Source organism: Schistocerca piceifrons, chromosome 3 (assembly GCF_021461385.2).
Source record: "Schistocerca piceifrons isolate TAMUIC-IGC-003096 chromosome 3, iqSchPice1.1, whole genome shotgun sequence".
In the NCBI taxonomy this organism is placed as follows: domain Eukaryota; kingdom Metazoa; phylum Arthropoda; class Insecta; order Orthoptera; family Acrididae; genus Schistocerca; species Schistocerca piceifrons.
The window spans coordinates 597,168,452-597,187,060 of NC_060140.1; the positions used below are offsets into that span (position 1 = coordinate 597,168,452).

General features: G+C 43.4%; 1 protein-coding gene across 1 annotated transcript in view; it reads left to right on the forward strand.

The window, feature by feature from the left end:
- The window catches only part of LOC124788230 (membrane-bound alkaline phosphatase-like), a 179,221-nt gene extending 175,644 nt beyond the window's left edge, over positions 1–3,577 (forward strand). Inside the window, exon 11 of the mRNA XM_047255412.1 lies at positions 2,931–3,577. Coding sequence (XP_047111368.1) covers positions 2,931–3,037 — 107 coding nt within the window. The 3' untranslated portion in view covers positions 3,038–3,577. The remainder of the gene's footprint in view (positions 1–2,930) is intronic.
- Positions 3,578–18,609: the final 15,032 nt, after the last annotated feature.

Genomic DNA, 18,609 nt, shown 5'->3' on the forward strand with positions numbered 1-18,609 from the left:
ACCTTGTTTTGTGTGTGTGAATGTCTGTGGAGTAATGGCAACCCATTTTCCTCAAGAGGGGAAACCGGAGAAGGTAGTGACGTTGGACGCAGGGTTCTGTAACTCACCCCATAGGTCTTCCCTTGGGTTCAGGTCGCATTCTGGGCCGGTAGGTCCATCTCAGGAATGTTCCGGTTCACAAATCTTTGCTTCACAGTGCTGTTTTATGTCAGGCTGCATTGTTATGCTAATACAATCACTCACCGTTTCCGACTATTTCTCAACGCTGTACAAACTGACTGTATCCTGTCGCATATAGTGTTTTTTAAGCACAATAAGGGGGCACAATCCAGTACGTAAAACCACCTCCTCTCAAATCTTTTGGTTAGCACTTCAAAGGATGGAAGACAATATTCTCCAGGCATTCGTCAAACCCATCGGTGTACCACATGGTACACCGCTATTCATCCCTTCAAATAACTCGTATCCCATCATCGACTATCCAGTGGCCTCACACCATCTCAAGTGTCGATTAGCACTGACAGAAATTTGTGGCTTATGAGGAGCAGTTCCACAATTGGGCATCATTCTTCTTAATTCCCTATGCACAGTCATTGTACAAGTTGGTGGCTCTCTGAAACTCACGAGTGATTCCTACCGCTGATTATATGTGAATTTTTACACCGGCCGTTAGCGTTGTTCGACGGCTGCTGACCGTGAGTATAAGAGGTACGGCTGGTGTTCGTTTAGCGTTTTTACTTTATAATCACCTCACCAACAGCCGACTTGGGCAGCTTTAGAAGGGTTGGACTGTCTCTGATGGATGTGTTGTTCAGGTGACACCCAATGGCTAGTCCACATTCGAAGTCAGTGAGCCCTCACGACCGACCCATTGTGCCCTTATTCCCCCTTCACTGCCAACGCAGTACTCCCTCCTCCTTTTGAGATGGCGGGTTGACCTCACGTGGCAGGTGAAGGTCTATTCGGCATGACGAAGAGGTGACCAGATACTTACCATCAGACAGTGTAGCTTGTCTGCAGTACTCACTGATGTCTCCGGAGTGCCACAGGACTGTCAGTCCAAGGATACATATGTTCCTCCCATAAATCTAAAACCTGTTATACAGCATAGATCACAGCAAATGACATCACCATACTCAATTCTACTAACGAGACTGGGCTCTCCCCATGCATTAACTGCTCATATTAACACATATTGATAGAGGGAACTAACCACAGAAATCAGTCGCTCATTTCTACAGATTTTAAATTATTATCGGAGATAAACCAATTAATTTGGAAACTGTTACTTATCAGGTAATTACGCTGAAACAATTTGGCAGAGAACAATGTAGGTCAGTTACCTCATATCATATTTGTAACTACCTGATTTGACTAAATTCATTGCTGTAGCTTCGTGCTGTTGTGCTACTACATGGGGACGTGAACTAATTTTTTATTGTTATAAATTTTAGGCTTCTGTGAACCATGTGTTTCACAGTTAGTTCCAAGTCATGCAACACCTGTTTTCTTAAGTACCCTGTTCTCAGCATACGCAACATGGCATGCGAAACATCCTAAAACGTAAATCCTTACGACAAATTTTTGCTTTCATAAGGCTCCATCCCTGTCAAATTGACATAAACTACTTGTTTTATAGTCCATACGGACATTGTGTAAAAGTAAAAAAACGTATTCAGTGCAGCTGTATACCGCTCCCATAAGCAGTCACATACACAGGAAATAATGCATTTTACGTTCATAAACATCATGTGCGTCACATAAATTGAACTAGTCAATAGAAAGATGAACTCGTTATATATCTCAGTTTTGCGACTAACCATTGTTTCAAATTATATGGCCAGTATAATATTCTCAGTACATTAATAAAATAGATCTATCCAGAACCCCACTTTTAATGCAGGTACGTACTTCTCTACGGTCTGCGTCGAATTACACGTTCAGTGTGTCCCTTATATGTGACTCCTGTGTGTGGAATGCATCTTCAGTAAGTCGTAGCAAGAATCGTGGGAAACCATGTGAAGCATTTATCATAATACATCTTCTTCGTTAATATTTATCTTTTAACTAGTATATAAATGTTATTTAGTGTATATAAAGATAAATAGCCACTTACGTAAAGGAAGGTCATGCAACATGATAGACGGAAGGAAACAGGAATTACCACGTCAAGGTACTTAATTTGCAACTAGTTACTCCTACAAAAATGAAAACTAGAAGAATTGAATTTGGAACTGTACATGAAGTAGCATTACTATTATTACGAGTTAAGTAATACCAAGGTAAATACTAACGAACTAATGTACACATAATCCTGTATAGATTATGCCAAGAACATACAAGTTTGTGGTTAATAATATACTATTCTTCCCTCATTTATGACAAAATACGAAGTATCTATATGAAGCTGTACTCAGTACATTATACACTTACCATTTTGAGTACAAGATTGGTACGTTTTATAAATTTTAAAAAGAATTCCAAACCAACAACTTATTCAGCAGATTTTCTATTTCATTAGGAAGTTTCGTTGACCATATTATTTGGGTTTTCTACTGGACACATTTGGTGATGAAGTATTGGTGTTCAAATCTGAATATACAACAAATAACCGTAAAACACAGGTGGAAAAATTTTTAATTTAATTTCTCTACCAGACAAGGAGCAGCTAAATACTGTAGTTTCTAAAGACTAATAAAATAATACCAACACAAGGAGTCTTAGAATCAACACTTGCACTCTGGTGCACAAATACTTATTGCGCTATTAATGAACCAAATTTTTTGTGTTTTTCCTATTCAAATCCCAGCAGTCAAGAACACAGCCACGTTTTTGTATTCAGCAAGTCAAGAATAAGGTTTTGACCTGACAAATTCGTCTCTGACGTATTATGTACTTCATCTTACTTTGCTTTGTCTTTTTTTGTGCAGGTACCTCTGGAAGACGCGGAGGTCTGACATCTACGCCCGGCTACGACATACCCTTCAGAGAAGAGCACAGATATGAAGTACCGGCCGTATACAGCCCCAACGGATAGGTTTATTGCGACAGTTTCAGACAATGATCGATGACAGACTGTGTAACCAATCACAAAAGCCAGTATTTTATTTATTGAAGATGTCTTAATTTAGATTCAGACTGTGTAACCAATCACAAAATCCAGTATTTTATTTATTGAAGATGTCTTAATTTAGATTGGCTCTCTAGGCATTGTATTAAACCTACCTGCCATGTCATATCCAATGTAATCCATCAATTCATTGGATTTTTGTCACAGAATCAAACTCCGTTGTACCTTTGAACTTCGAACACTAAAAACTTGCTGTACCTAGCTCAATAAGGCTATTGAGATAATTACCTGTTATTATAATCTACAGTTATACAGTTTTTACTGAGTATTTTTAAACAGTGAACAAAACATATTATAGTTTTAGGACTTAATGTACAATGATGTGCACAATGTTTACCAAAGGATACTCGTCTAGTAACGACCGGTGGAATGCTACCCACGACTTTTATACAATGCGCATTGAATATTGCACAAAATAAAATGAACGACCTTGGTGTTTCCAAACAATTATCGTTTTCTAAGCTTAACATGAATTTCTTTAAGATGTGTCATTTGTCCGTAAAGCCTTATTTTTGACAAAATATTGTACTATTGTGATTAAAATATGCTCCTCACAGCCCCTCGCATTGGATCCTGAATGAAGGAAGAACACAGTAATACAATACCAAAACTCTTCCTGTTTATGCCATCTCTTAATTCCAATAGAATTATGGGTTTACAACGTCATCAGAAAAATACAGTTTTGGAGCCACATGACGCCTCAGATGCTGTCAAAACAGAAGGCCACAGGAGCAGGACTTCATCAAGTCACTGACTTCCCTTATAAACCAAACACCACCATTACATTGTTTCGATAACTACCTTATACGAAAAGCCTATCACAAACATTTTATGATGTACTATTTTATCGTCACTTCTCTTACGTCATTATCGGAAAAAATTAAAATCTTAAGGCGTATAAACATTTGACGTGATAGTTTGCACTCGATGCACTCAGTTTCACACATGTGCTGGTGGAGAACGTACAACCACCTGAAGCAGAGCTAGTACAATTGCGAGGAATATCAGTGATCACTCACATGTGCAACTGTCAGCGACCTCAATCTCTCTGCCATTTTTGGAGAGGAAAAATTATGGACAGTTCGTCATTAACCACGAGCATAAATGGAAAATTATAGTGTGTGAGTTAACAGCCTTTGCAACCTCATTGAAAGTTAGCTTTTTTAAAAGTATGTGTTCTACCAAACAATAAGTCTTCAGTATTATTATAAGGACGAAAGTACTCTGTCTGCTGTCCGCCTGCTTAGCTGAGTGGTAACGTGCTCGCCTCCCATGTAGCGGGCCTGGGTTCGATTCTCGGCCGAGTTGGAGATTTTCTCCACTCATGGACTGGGTGTTGTGTTGTCCTCATCGTCATTTCATCCTCATCACCGGAATGCTAGTCGACCAGTGTGGCGTCGACTGGAATAAGACTTGCTCTCGGCGGCCGAACTTTCCGGGATTGGACCTCCCGGCCAACAATACCACACGCTCATTTCATTTTCACTCTGTTTCCACCACTGAACCGATTTCGGTGTGATTTGGTATGGAAATAGTTTGAACCATGTGGAAGAAAGTTAAAAGAGAACGCGGTAGAGGGTAAAGTAGAAAATAGAACATACTTTCCCAAATCAGTGGATACAAACAGTGTGAAACATTATTTCGTTTGTCGTGTAATGAACAGGATGTATAATGTACAGCTACATCAATAGCACGGTGCATAGATGTGCGCTCCTGCCCAGGCCCACCAAAATACACCTTTCTGCAGTGACGCCTCTCGTGACACTAAGTCTTACATTGAGGCATTTAGGGGTGGGGAGGGTGCGTGCATCACCAACTATGCTTACCCAAACAGGCAACACGCGACGGTTACAGATGTTATTGCCCATACAATAGTTTACCAGCACACCATCAGACATCATAATAAAATAATTGATATTCGAGTGCAGACACGGGAAACAGCTAGTTTCTTATACACGGTCCAATCACACTAAAGCGACCACCTGTCAAATACCTGAATAACCAACTTCTGCAGCCGGGACTGCTGCGAGACGTGCAGGAAGAGTGTTCTTGAAAGCACCCACAGGGGCGTGCAGCTATGTCGATTCCAGTGCCGTGGCCAGCTCTGCTAGGTTTCTCAGCTGAGGATCATTGGAGTGAACAGCAAGATTGAGACGATGCCTTAGACTTTCGGTTGGGTTTAAAGCCAGGGAATCTGTTGGCCAGTGGAGTATTGTAAGAAAATGCTGGTGTTCTCCGAAACACACATACGCTTGGAACTGTGACACACACTGCATTGTCCTGCTGGTAGGTGACAGTGCCTAGGAAAAACAAACTGCATGTAGGGTTCAACATGCTCGGAAAGAGTAGATGATGCCGGCCAGAGTGGCCGAGCGGTTCTAGGCGCTACAGTCTGGAACCACGCGACCGCTACGGTCGCAGGTTCGAATCCTGCCTCGGGCATGGATGTGTGTGATATCCTTAGGTTCTAAGTTTTAGGGGACTGATGACCTCAGCAGTTAAGTCCTATAGTGCTCAGAGCCATTTTTGAAAGAGTAGATGTACGTATACTTGTGTCGATCCATTATCCATTCCTGAGTGACGAGATCACCCAGGGAACACACACAACTTTCCCTTGACAAATAACAATCACTCTTCAGGCTTGGACCCTTGCAACGACTGTTGCAAGGTGATTGCTTTCAGATGTATCACGCCGTCCGCGAAAACAGCCATGTGTTCGAAGGAGCATGAAACGTGGTTCAGTGCCACTCAGTGGACGTCCTTTCGTGGTATTTCCAAGCGAATCCCAGCCTTCATCGCCGATAAACAGCAGTCAGCATGCGCGTACGAATCAGGCGCTTGCTGCAGAGGCCCACACGCACCAACGTTCGCCGAGCAGTCATCGAGGAGACTCTGTCGCTAGCTCCTTGGTTTCTCGGGGCATGAGTTGTTCAGCAGTAGCCTGTCTGTTCAGCCGTACACATCTCCAAAGTCATAGTTCAGCCCTATCGTCTATGACCCATGGTGCATCAGAACTTCCTCAAGCCAGTTTTGGACAGCGCCATTTCGCCATATTAGGTGTCCTCTAGCCGTGTGGCGAGACGCGAACTGTTTATGAGCTTAGCCATAAGGGGAAATTCGTCCGTCCTTTGCCCGAAAGGTAATGATCATGTTCTTTTGGATGCCTGATAGATCATTCCGCTTCCGCAGACGTCAATGACAGCACTTTTCTCCGCTTCCCCCAGACACACTTTACATACCTTCCACTACTACTGCTACCACCTGCCCCCTGTAGGTGGAAACTGCACACTGACGTCGAACATAGATGGTGGCCACACACATTACTTGTGTTATTTGAAACCTAACAGCTTATTTTTCCAGTAATACACTTTGATACCTGGTTCCTGGACTTTGGTGACAATAATGTTTGTTTTTCATGTAAAGACTGCAGACAAATTACTATACGTCGTAATGAAATGTGTGGCCACATGAAAAATAAAATAAATTTGTGTTACCATTTCTGACGCAAGTTATGAAATGATTTACTGAAACTGGAACCAAATGTTATATTTATATGTTAGTTACTGAGCGTTGTAACTACCAAGTTTTTTAAATGTATAAAGAAGAGGTAACACTGTCTGAATCACGAGACGTATTTTAATGCTTAACTTCTAACATTTATTTTTTTAAGAAGCTCGACAAGTAACACCACCACCAGAGGACGCTGTTGATTCCCCACCCTCTAGGACATAATACATGATGGCAACCTCGGTAAAAAGGACGGGAATTTCGCTAAATCTGTGTCTAGCTGTTGGACTGGGAGGACCTCACGACTATATGCTCATACAGAGTGCACAAGACATTTCTTTAAGAATATTATTTATTTATTTCTGGAATCGCAATTCTTCTCGAAACTGACCCTGGTGTTTTAAACAATTTAGACAATGCTAAACAACTGTGGAACTTTTTTTTAATCCGATAGTGAAAGGGGCCATGAAATTACACTGTCCGGGATCGTGCTAAAAATCTGTGAAACTCTCTTCTGCATGCTCCTTACAGCAGAGTTTTGGCCGCTGGGAGAAGCCACACATCGGGCTCGCAACACCAGCCACCAGCAACCATAGGCTGTCATGCGCTATGTACTTCCTGTCGCACTGGAAATACCTGGAGCCCTCTTCCTCATCACCGGCGCACTTTATCTTTTGTCTCACATGCTTACAATTGTCGTTGAACATGAACTGCATCAGGAGTTATTAAATCTGGTGTTTAAGCAATGTGCAGAACATTGTCACAAACGTATCTTGAAGATTTTACAGAAACGAAATGTATCACTGCACAACACTGCCCAAGAGGGGGAGGGGGGGGGGCAGAGAGAGAGAGAGAGAGAGAGAGAGAGAGAGAGAGAGAGAGCTTTGCAGATGATGGAAGAATATTTAAACAATTTTCGATGGAATTACACGTTTTATTCCGAGGAATAACACCACCACACTTGAACACTGACTCTAAAACGATCGTGGCACACTTGTGAAACCCCCCCAGTCTTCCTCCCTGAAGCACTTCGGACTTTTTTGTAGGAAATACTGCATTCTTCTCCTGTCTTAGAGAACAAGCCGCTTCAAGAGTCGTTAAGTCCAGTTGAATATGTCTCTAAATACACTTTTCATAACTGGGATTCACAGTCATGTGAAATTTCTTGAAATACATCATGTTTATGCCAGTGACTGTTAAACTTTTTATTTCCACTATTTCAATTTCGGCCTTAGGCCATTATCATGTGCAGATGTTTAGGCATTAAGCCATGTCTACTTTATACAAGTTGACAGATTTATATGTCGTTGTCATTTACTGTTACTTAGCAGCGCTACCAATGTGTATAACAGCAAATGACAGTGACATATAAATGTGTCAGCTTGTATAAAGTAGACTTGGCTTAAAGCGAAAACTTCTGCACTTGATAATAACCTAGGGCCGAAATTACAATAGTGGAAATAAAAACGTTAACAGTCTCTGGCGTAAACATGTCTTTCTCTAAACAGACTATCAAAAAATATCGCCGCACAACAGTTTGCTTCAGTTTTGCGATGTTTAACGCCACATTCGAATACAGACTGTAAAAAGACTTGTGATGCCTATCGGTCATTACCCAACCTTCCTCCCTGAGACACTTCACTCCCTTTTATGTGAAATAGATCACGAAACCGATATCAGTTGCAATATACAATTTTACACACCAAAACGACGTTCCTTAGAACTCGAAATAGATACCGCTGTAACTCTAAACAGGACGCTCACCACTTTTCGAGTTTTAGTTGCTTGTATGGAGGCACTGTCCGAAAGAGAAAAATTTCTGAGTCCTACAGGTGCTGTGGTGTTCAACAGTTTTCTGAAACACTGACTAGGCTTAGTTTACATTTGCTGTTGGTGTCAAAGATGTTAAGGCTCTTATTTTTTCATTCTCCTCACTTCTCGAAGCACACTACTGTACGGAAAAAACAGACAATTACACACATAAAAGTTCTAGGCATATTTCGAATCCCACAACAGATCGTGAAGAAACAGCAGAATTCGAAGCACTGTCCTACAGACGAGAAAAATGGCCGGAATTTTCGATGTCCTACAACTGTTGGTCTGGAGATGCTTTAAGGCCACAATCGCGGGTAGAGGATAGCATCCCGTCTGTCCAAACCAGAGGAGGCGGGTCTGCTTTGACTTGTCTCTGAACGTCACACAATATACCTTGTACCTGCCTTTTGTGAACAAGTCTGTAGAGGCTCCTATGCCCCTTACAAATGATATCTTTTGAATTTCTGACGTCATGGGACTTCCTGTGAATGGAGAATTCTTATTGGTTCTCACTGAATTTACGCCCCAAACTGCTCCTAGCGGTGTGGGAGGACTGTCCACCAGCCTCTGCAGACAGTCAAATTACTAAAATATTAGAGGCAAACTACTTTGTACCTATCGATATACATACAGCAGTCATAGTGCACTGACAGTTAAAACCTGCAAAAGTGGTCTATAGATCATGAAATACGGAAACTATCGCCCATGACAACCAATTACAGTGCTCTGCTACTGCCGAGGAAAGCTTAAATTTTTCGGCGTGAAATCGATCTCCAACTATGCTGTATCACCAGAAACAAATGCACCACCATACCGCATCGATGTAGTAAAACACAGTTCGTATCCTGCACCATACAGAATCGTCCCTTCCGCATCCTGAATGTAGCTATCGACCACAAGACCCTCGTACATATTCCACGAAGATTGATAGACCCCAAAAATAATAAGCACAAGCGCCGTATATAGTCGCAGCACTAAATACTTCCTGCAAAGTCAGTAGGCCATCCACCGCAGTCAATGGTCACGAGGCAACCAGCCGCCCACTCATGCTGGTCTGATGCGCGATCAGAGCTCCCTCTGTGGACACAGGCCACTCTCCAATATAGTGTACAAACGCTGGGCTTTTTCCACCAGCACAAAGACGTCCACAAACAGTATTGTTTCCGATCTGGCTGTCGTGATTTCTGTTACGAGTTGCGATCATTTCCAGACTCCGGGATGACAAGAGTACCGACGTCAATGCTGTAACAGATTCCAGATCATCCTTGCACTTTACAAAGTCAACTAACGTTTTAATACTTAAAATCGTATGTGTTTTTCATGTCTGGTGAACCATAAAACGTCTCTCCCACCTGTTTTTCACCATCTGGATGCATACAACACAATCGATGTTCTCTCTCAAACAAATAAAGGCAGAAAATGTGTAGAATGGCAATACAAGCACTCAACCGGTCAATTTACTTGGGAAGGAATAATTGTCCAACGTAAACACTTGCCCTTGTTGAATCTTGTCGAATTCCCAAGGAGAATACTTGCACAATACGTGATCTCGAAGGCTGCCCTATAGATATTGAGCTTTAGTTGGCTGTTAACCCGCCTACAGGGCGAGACGGTTAGGTCAGCATTCCTGTATCCCAGCCTCCTCAGTTCGGGTGGCTCAATGATGGATCCCGCGTAAACCGGAAATGTCAAGTTGTTCTGGCCATAGGTTACCTCCACCATGCGTTCACGGATGCCAGGCAGAATCATCCTAGGAATCCAGCCACATATTTATAATTGTAATTACAATTAAATATTACGATTCCAACCTCAATCTGATAACATGCGACAATGAGTGAAGTACCAGAAATACCCCTTCCTGACGAATGTGGCTGTGGAAATATCTAACTGTGTACCATTCTAATGACTTTCCACTTAAAACCTTTCATTCCCCTAAAAGCTTCAAGTTACAAGGTGCAATGGGCTATCTACAACGACGTTCGAGTTTTGCTGTATGGGGTCCTTAGCACATAGGTTCGAAAAAGGTGACTCGCTTTGAGGTATGAGAGAGCAACGAGTATGATTATGGCCACTTCTGAATCATATTCGTGGCACTCTCGTATCTCGAAACGAGTCACGTTTTTCGAACCTATCTGCTAAGAGAATGAGATTTTCAGTCTGCAGTGGAGTGTGCACTGGTATGAAACTTCCTGGCAGATTAAAACTGTGTGCTAGAGCGAGACTCGAACTAAGGACCTTTGCCTTTCGCGGGCAAGTGCTCTACCATATGAGCTACCGAAGCACGACTCACGGCCCGCCCTTACAGCTTCAATTATTCTGTCAGTACTATCTGCTAAGGATCCCTACAGAAAAACTCCAGCACCGCTTTAGACAGTCTCTCTGCATCTTGTAACTGTTCCTGAATCTCTGACCTGCCCTTCCTGCAGCTTTGTCCATGCGATGATCCCATTTTAAGTCAGAACTCAGCAGAGGTCAGAGAGCACTATATCTGCCACCTTCTGCAACCTGCGGAGAAAGAGGGTGAGCTGAGTTAATGCGACAGAAACATATCATGACCAATCTGTGGAAATGGGAACATTTTGTCGTAGCTCCGCCAACCCTGCCAATGTGTAAGGTCAGCGCCAAATGAAGCTTTCTCCAGCAACACGAGGTAGCAGAAAAGATAGCAGAAGCAGCTACAGGTGTGTTTATTATCGGAAAAATTAGGAAGATTCCACATCATACGGGGACTGGGAGGAGGACGAGGACTTTGCTACTGCAATGTGGTGCATTTCCAAACTACATACAGGTACCGCAGTGTGAAACAGATCTGCATCCCTCATGATGCATACATGTCTGTCCCCCCAAACATTCTCTCTATCCTCGTTATTTTGTAACATCCAATAGAGAAAAACCACCAACTACAAGAACTTCACAGACGTCGCCCAGGAGAGACCTGGATAAGATATTACCGCATCTCTCTCTTACGATATATTGAAAACAAATACCGCCTGCGTGTTGACATTGACCATATGTAGTGATCCCATTAAATAAGCATGTATTGGTCCACTCAGTGATCGAAGTCACTTACATAGTCTTTTGAGAGTCTGTGTCCGTATGTGGTGGTATACATCGCAAAATTGAAGCAAACTATTGTTTGCTATCATTCTGAAAGTGTATTTAGAAAATTATTCAATTAGATTTAATAAGCCCTGAAGCAGCTCGTCCTCAAAGACATGGGAAGGAGGTAGTGTTTCCCATAAAAGGCAGTGAAGTGCCTCAGGGAGGAAGCCTGAATGGTTTCACAAGTATGCCACGATTTTTTTTAGAGACTGTTTAAGTGTGGTGGTGGTGTTCCACGTTCCTCGGCATAAAACGTGTAACTAAATCGAAAATTGTTTAAATGTTGTTGCATCATCAACTAAGCTCTCCTCTCTCTCTCTCTCTCTCTCTCTCTCTCTTCTTTGTTCAGTGGTACATTTAGTTCCTGTTACATCCTCAAAAGATGTACGTGACAATATTCTGCACATTGCTTAAACACCAGATTTAATAATTCCTGAGGCAGTTCATGTTCAACGACCAGGAGTATCTCTTTGTCAGAAAGAATGAAAGTATACCAGGGATTAGGGGGAGGACTGTAGGTACTTCCAGAGTGACAGGAAGCGCTTTGCACATGGTACCCTATGGTTGCTGATGGTCAGTGCTGTGAGACTGGAGCATGGCTTCTTCCAGCGGCTACGACTCTGCTGCAAGGAGCATGCACAAGAAAGTTTTTCAGATATGTTTAGCTCGTTCTGGTACAGTGTAATTACGTGGCTCCTTCCATTATCAGAGTAAGGAGGTTCCCAATTATTTAGCATCGTCTAAATTGTTTAAAACAACAGCAATAGTTTCGAGGTGTATTGTGATTTCAGAAATAAATAAACAACATTCGTAAATAAATTGGTTAGACAATGCCTTGTGCACGCTATATTAGCCTATCGTTGTGAGGTCATCCCATTCCAGCAGCTAAACTCAGACTGAGCGAATTTCCCACCATTTTCACTGGCCGCCATCTCGGATTACGTCAGAGAAGAGGTAGGGTCAACAGCACCCTCTGGTAGTGGTTCAAATGTTCAAATGTGTGTGAATTCCTATGGGACCAAACTGCTAAGATCATCGATCGCTGGACTTACACACAACTTAAACTAACTTACACTAAGAACAACACACACACTCATGCCCAAGGGAGGACTCGAACCTTCGGTGGGAGTGGCTGCCCGTTTCGTGACATGGCCCCTCTAAACGCGCGGCCACTCCGTGCGGATCCTGGTGGTGGTGGTGTGGACTAGATCATCTGGCCTGCAGATCTTAGGGTGAACATGCTGGCTGAAGCTACTGTCTAGAGCTCATTCACTAGGAACTGAACTTGTTTTAATAAGCAATACACTGCACTGAATACCAGATAAAGATTTATGTCCATCATGTCCAGCAGCGCAGCACAGACTGAGTCCCTTTCCCACCAGCTTACAGATGTGGGAGAGAATGGAGGGGAGGGGGGAGGGGAAGGGATAGGAGGGGAGTCGAGGGGAGGGAAGATGGGGACGAGGGGTTGGAGTTAGGTTAGTGGAGGTAGCCCATCCGATCTATTTTCCTGCATATATTTTAATTTCCCGCGATGACATCAGTGCCACATCTACGGCCGCCATCTTTGATCCACCACCTTGTATAATTTTGGCAACAATGCAGAGTGAGGGGATGCCTCCATTGTACCACTACTGGCAATATGTTGTAGAACAACGAATCACTTCCTGACAATTCGGCATGGAGTTTAATAGTCTGTTTAGTTGATTGGGAATATGGGGCCATAACATAAGAGATGGTCTATTCTATACATCTTTTATTTTTCAACCACATATTGCGTAGCCTGATTTCAGGCATCCACCGACATTCACAATCAGATGCTAATTCACTGTTTCAGCAGTTTCATGTTTAGCCTATAATACACTCCTGGAAATGGAAAAAAGAACACATTGACACCGGTGTGTCAGACCCACCATACTTGCTCCGGACACTGCGAGAGGGCTGTACAAGCAATGATCACACGCACGGCACAGCGGACACACCAGGAACCGCGGTGTTGGCCGTCGAATGGCGCTAGCTGCGCAGCATTTGTGCACCGCCGCCGTCAGTGTCAGCCAGTTTGCCGTGGCATACGGAGCTCCATCGCAGTCTTTAACACTGGTAGCATGCCGCGACAGCGTGGACGTGAACCGTATGTGCAGTTGACGGCCTTTGAGCGAGGGCGTATAGTGGGCATGCGGGAGGCCGGGTGGACGTACCGCCGAATTGCTCAACACGTGGGGCGTGAGGTCTCCACAGTACATCGATGTTGTCGCCAGTGGTCGGCGGAAGGTGCACGTGCCCGTCGACCTGGGACCGGACCGCAGCGACGCACGGATGCACGCCAATACCGTAGGATCCTACGCAGTGCCGTAGGGGACCGCACCGCCACTTCCCAGCAAATTAGGGACACTGTTGCTCCTGGGGTATCGGCGAGGACCATTCGCAACCGTCTCCATGAAGCTGGGCTACGGTCCCGCACACCGTTAGGCCGTCTTCCGCTCACGCCCCAACATCGTGCAGCCCGCCTCCAGTGGTGTCGCGACAGGCGTGAATGGAGGGACGAATGGAGACGTGTCGTCTTCAGCGATGAGAGTCGCTTCTGCCTTGGTGTCAATGATGGTCGTATGCGTGTTTGGCGCCGTGCAGGTGAGCGCCACAATCAGGACTGCATACGACCGAGGCACACAGGGCCAACACCCGGCATCATGGTGTGGGGAGCGATCTCCTACACTGGCCGTACACCACTGGTGATCGTCGAGGGGACACTGAATAGTGCACGGTACATCCAAACCGTCATCGAACCCATCGTTCTACCATTCCTAGACCGGCAAGGGAACTTGCTGTTCCAACAGGACAATGCACGTCCGCATGTATCCCGTGCCACCCAACGTGCTCTAGAAGGTGTAAGTCAACTACCCTGGCCAGCAAGATCTCCGGATCTGTCCCCCATTGAGCATGTTTGGGACTGGATGAAGCGTCGTCTCACGCGGTCTGCACGTCCAGCACGAACGCTGGTCCAACTGAGGCGCCAGGTGGAAATGGCATGGCAAGCCGTTCCACAGGACTACATCCAGCATCTCTACGATCGTCTCCATGGGAGAATAGCAGCCTGCATTGCTGCGAAAGGTGGATATACACTGTACTAGTGCCGACATTGTGCATGCTCTGTTGCCTGTGTCTATGTGCCTGTGGTTCTGTCAGTGTGATCATGTGATGTATCTGACCCCAGGAATGTGTCAATAAAGTTTCCCCTTCCTGGGACAATGAATTCACGGTGTTCTTATTTCAATTTCCAGGAGTATATTTTATGTGCAACGTTAGAACGAGGAAACATTGTTGACAAAAACGCGAATTTTTAACGTGAATATTACTCGTAGTTCTACTTGCTTGTCACACGATATTATTACTGTGAATTAATGCGAAACCTTTAAAGGTTTTGATTCTTACTTCTGATTTTGCATCTGGAAACCCTCCTCTTGTACACCACTTAGTGGATGACAGCGTTTATTTATTAAACTACTTCTCTGTCCTTGAAATAATTTGGGTACTCGTCGAATACTTTTCAGTTCAATCACTTTATATTCTCAGTTTCCACAGACAACAACATATGCGGGCTAACATAGTCAAATATCATTGGTTTGATAACCAAATAATTTATGAACATCATACATGTGTCTTGCTTCGTTCACAGCCAAGACATAAAGTAAGTTAAAAGTCTCTAGTCTCAAGCGTGTCCAGTACGTGAATGTGCATAGAAATCTATATTCAATTGTTCATTAGTCTTTTTACAACCAACACAGACACTAAAGAGCACAGAATACTACATAAACTTTTCTACTTCTCCTCTACCAGTACACGGAAATTCTGTGGACTGTACAGCATGTACTTGACTGACGCCATACGGCCGCCGGGTCCAAATTTTTCTCGTTACTGTTTTTGACCTGCACATACAAATAGGCAATGCGCAGTAGGGGGTATTCGTTTCTCCCAGCCACCTCCAAAACATCGGGTGTTCGGAACGGTGGAAGGCCGAGTGGTTCTAGAATTTACTCCGAAATTATCGGAGCACTACAGAAGGTGTCTTTCTGATAGAGCGTCGCAAGTTGTTTGGATCACAAAAAATGGAATATGGAACTGATACAGAAGTTGTTTTGAAACTGAAGCCTTGTAGGATAATAAGGTTGTTGATGTGTTTTATTAGCCAAATCCTTGAGATACGGCATCACCATCAGAGATAACCATCAACCAAATGTAATTAGGAGACGTACCGTATTTTGGCATGTGACTATGTGGCTTATCATGGCAGTGTGGCATAGGTACTCGTACTTGTGATGGGCATTACTAGGTGCCTGCTACGGAGGCTACTGGGTTATTGTAGCTTGCGATTGTACATCTTCTGCAGCTTTGTAGGTTCATCCTATTACTCATTTCTGAATTTTCTTTCTTCCGTAAGGAGGAAGACTTAACATCTGACATAACATAAAAACACAGTAACTGATGGATATCCTACAAAATTTTCTGGAGATACAGTGTTCAAATTTTTGGCCTCAGATCCTGATCCAAATATCCGGAAACACGCTGTTCAAGGCGACTTCCGTGACATTTATGTAAAGAACCGTGACCGTTCCACACGGGCAACATTGATTACGACCTTAACATCAAAATATCGTAGGCCTATTCCTGCACAACTAAGAAACTGTCTAACGTCATAAGCCTGCTTCCCTATCCAAACATATGCTACATCATGGCAATCATTTCTCTGGCCCATTTCTAAGCCACAGAATAGGTTGATGAACTTGAATTGATGGCACTATTTTAGATCACGCTGAGACCAACGTGACCTGTGATGAGAGACGCCAAATGAGGGCATTGAAAATTTGGTGATACACAACGACAAGCCACAAATTGATATGTATTCCCCGTACTTATTTTTTTTATCATTCAAAATTGTCTATTTCATTTTTTAAGAGTACCTTAGTGTATGTGCAGTACCTTATAACACAATAAACAAACCTCTAATGAAAGTTTTTCATCCTTCGAAAGTCTCTCTCACAAAATTTACTTAATGCTTGTTACCATTATCTAGCCCTAAGCGCCACATCTGTCCCAACAAAACAGCACTGCAGTTCAACACGAGGAGTGGAAATTTCTACGCACTTGATTTTTTTTGTTTCAAAAGATTGATGTGGGAGATGGAGCGTACGTTATGAACAAAGGGCAACAGCGAACAGTGCATAACGGAAAGAGAATCATTAACCCCGCTCTAGAGATTCATCAAAATCATAAGCAATAATCGATTAATGCCAACTCGTTCTATGTCTACCTCTAAAGATGGGGATTCAAAAGTAATGCAACACAATTCTTTCTCACTCAGTTTCAGTTTTAAAAATGCGGGATATATAGCGGGACATGACGGAATATTCCCACTTCAGCACCGATAGTTTCATGAAGCTCCGATTGCTGACGGCGTTATGCGTAACCTTCAAAACGGCATACGTAACGGGTGACAAAGAGCTGTCACTCAGTTTCTTTTGGCGAAAAACCAGAGTATCGGAGTCACTCTTGGGTGCCTGCAGAAAGCCTACGAAGACCTGGCTGCGAAGACTAGCGTAAGTTGTCGGGCGAGGCGTCAACCATCACCGGAACAAAGTCGCACTAAGTGTCCGATCTTCAGCGTGCCAGCCGGCCGCACACAGCTGTGACACCTGCGATGTTGGAACATCTGGACACTCTTATTGGAGGTGACCAACGGAACACAGTCAAACACTTCACTGCGCAACTGGACGTCTTTAGCAAAGCCAGCGCTGTATCGTGTGTGAGATACAGAGGCGAGCGAGTGTTCCCGGACTTAACGCCAATTCACCGCTAGTAGCACCACGTCACCTTAACGCGTCTGCGGGTAACGCGCGAGTATTTCACCACAGTTAAGTATGAAATTAAAAATCAGAATTGACGTTTAAAGCTTTGTTAAAATATAGTTTAGTGTTATAATGTTTCAAATATCATGTCTTAATGTTCTAAACTGAACAGTTTACGTAAAAATGCCGTTTTAAGAGAAAAATAAGTGGCGCTAAATAGTATAGCTCGGAAGCCAGAATTTGGTCAGAAGGTGTCTTTAGAACTCTTGTGCAAGTTTCCAAAACCACAGAACACAATTTGACACCAGAATCCACGTTTTTAGAAAAAATCAGAGGCGCTAAATATTTGACTTATAAACATGAAAATTTGTTTTATGCCTCATTTCGCCCCAAAAATAATAACTGAGAGATCACGTTAAGCAACCTCTTATAGTTTTTGAGTAATTAAGTAAAAACCTATTTTGTAACTAAAATGTACCCAATTGTTGTAGATTAAGTACCTGTGATATTAATGATAGAGAATTTTGGTTAAAGCGAATGATAAAATACACTAAGTGATAGAGTCATACCAAATTTGAGAGTTGTAGTAATTATAACTGCTGACGTAAGTTCTAGTAAAGACATGGTTCAGAGGTAACGATCTACCGTTGGCTCTGATGTGGACTGCTAAGGCAGCCAGTCCACAGTGACGGGTAGCCGAAAGAAAGGCACGCGTACACACACGCCGACTGGCGTGAATTCTGGAACAGGATAAGTATTGAGTTCTAATAAGAAAAGTAAGCAGCTCCTCGAATACTTAACTTTAATTCTTTGTTGGTTTACAACGTTCTTGATGAGACATTTCATACGATAACTCTCAAACTATGTAAGGCTAATGGCGCCTTGCTAGGTCGTAGCCATGGACTTAGCTGAAGGCTATTCTAACTGTCTCTCGGCAAATGAGAGGAAGGCTTCGTCCGTATAGTCGCTACCAATGTCGTCGTACAACTGGGGCGAGTGCTATATCGTATCTCGAGACCTGCCTTGTGGTGGTGCTCGGTCTGCGATCACACAGTGGCGACACGCGGGTCCGACATGTACTAAATGGACCGCGGCCGATTTAAGCTACCACCTAGCAAGTGTGGTGTCTGGCGGTGACACCACAGGCTCCTCTATAAAAATTCTAGAAGGCAAAGTTTTCAGTCTACCGAGCTGAAACTTTTTCGGTGATTTCAA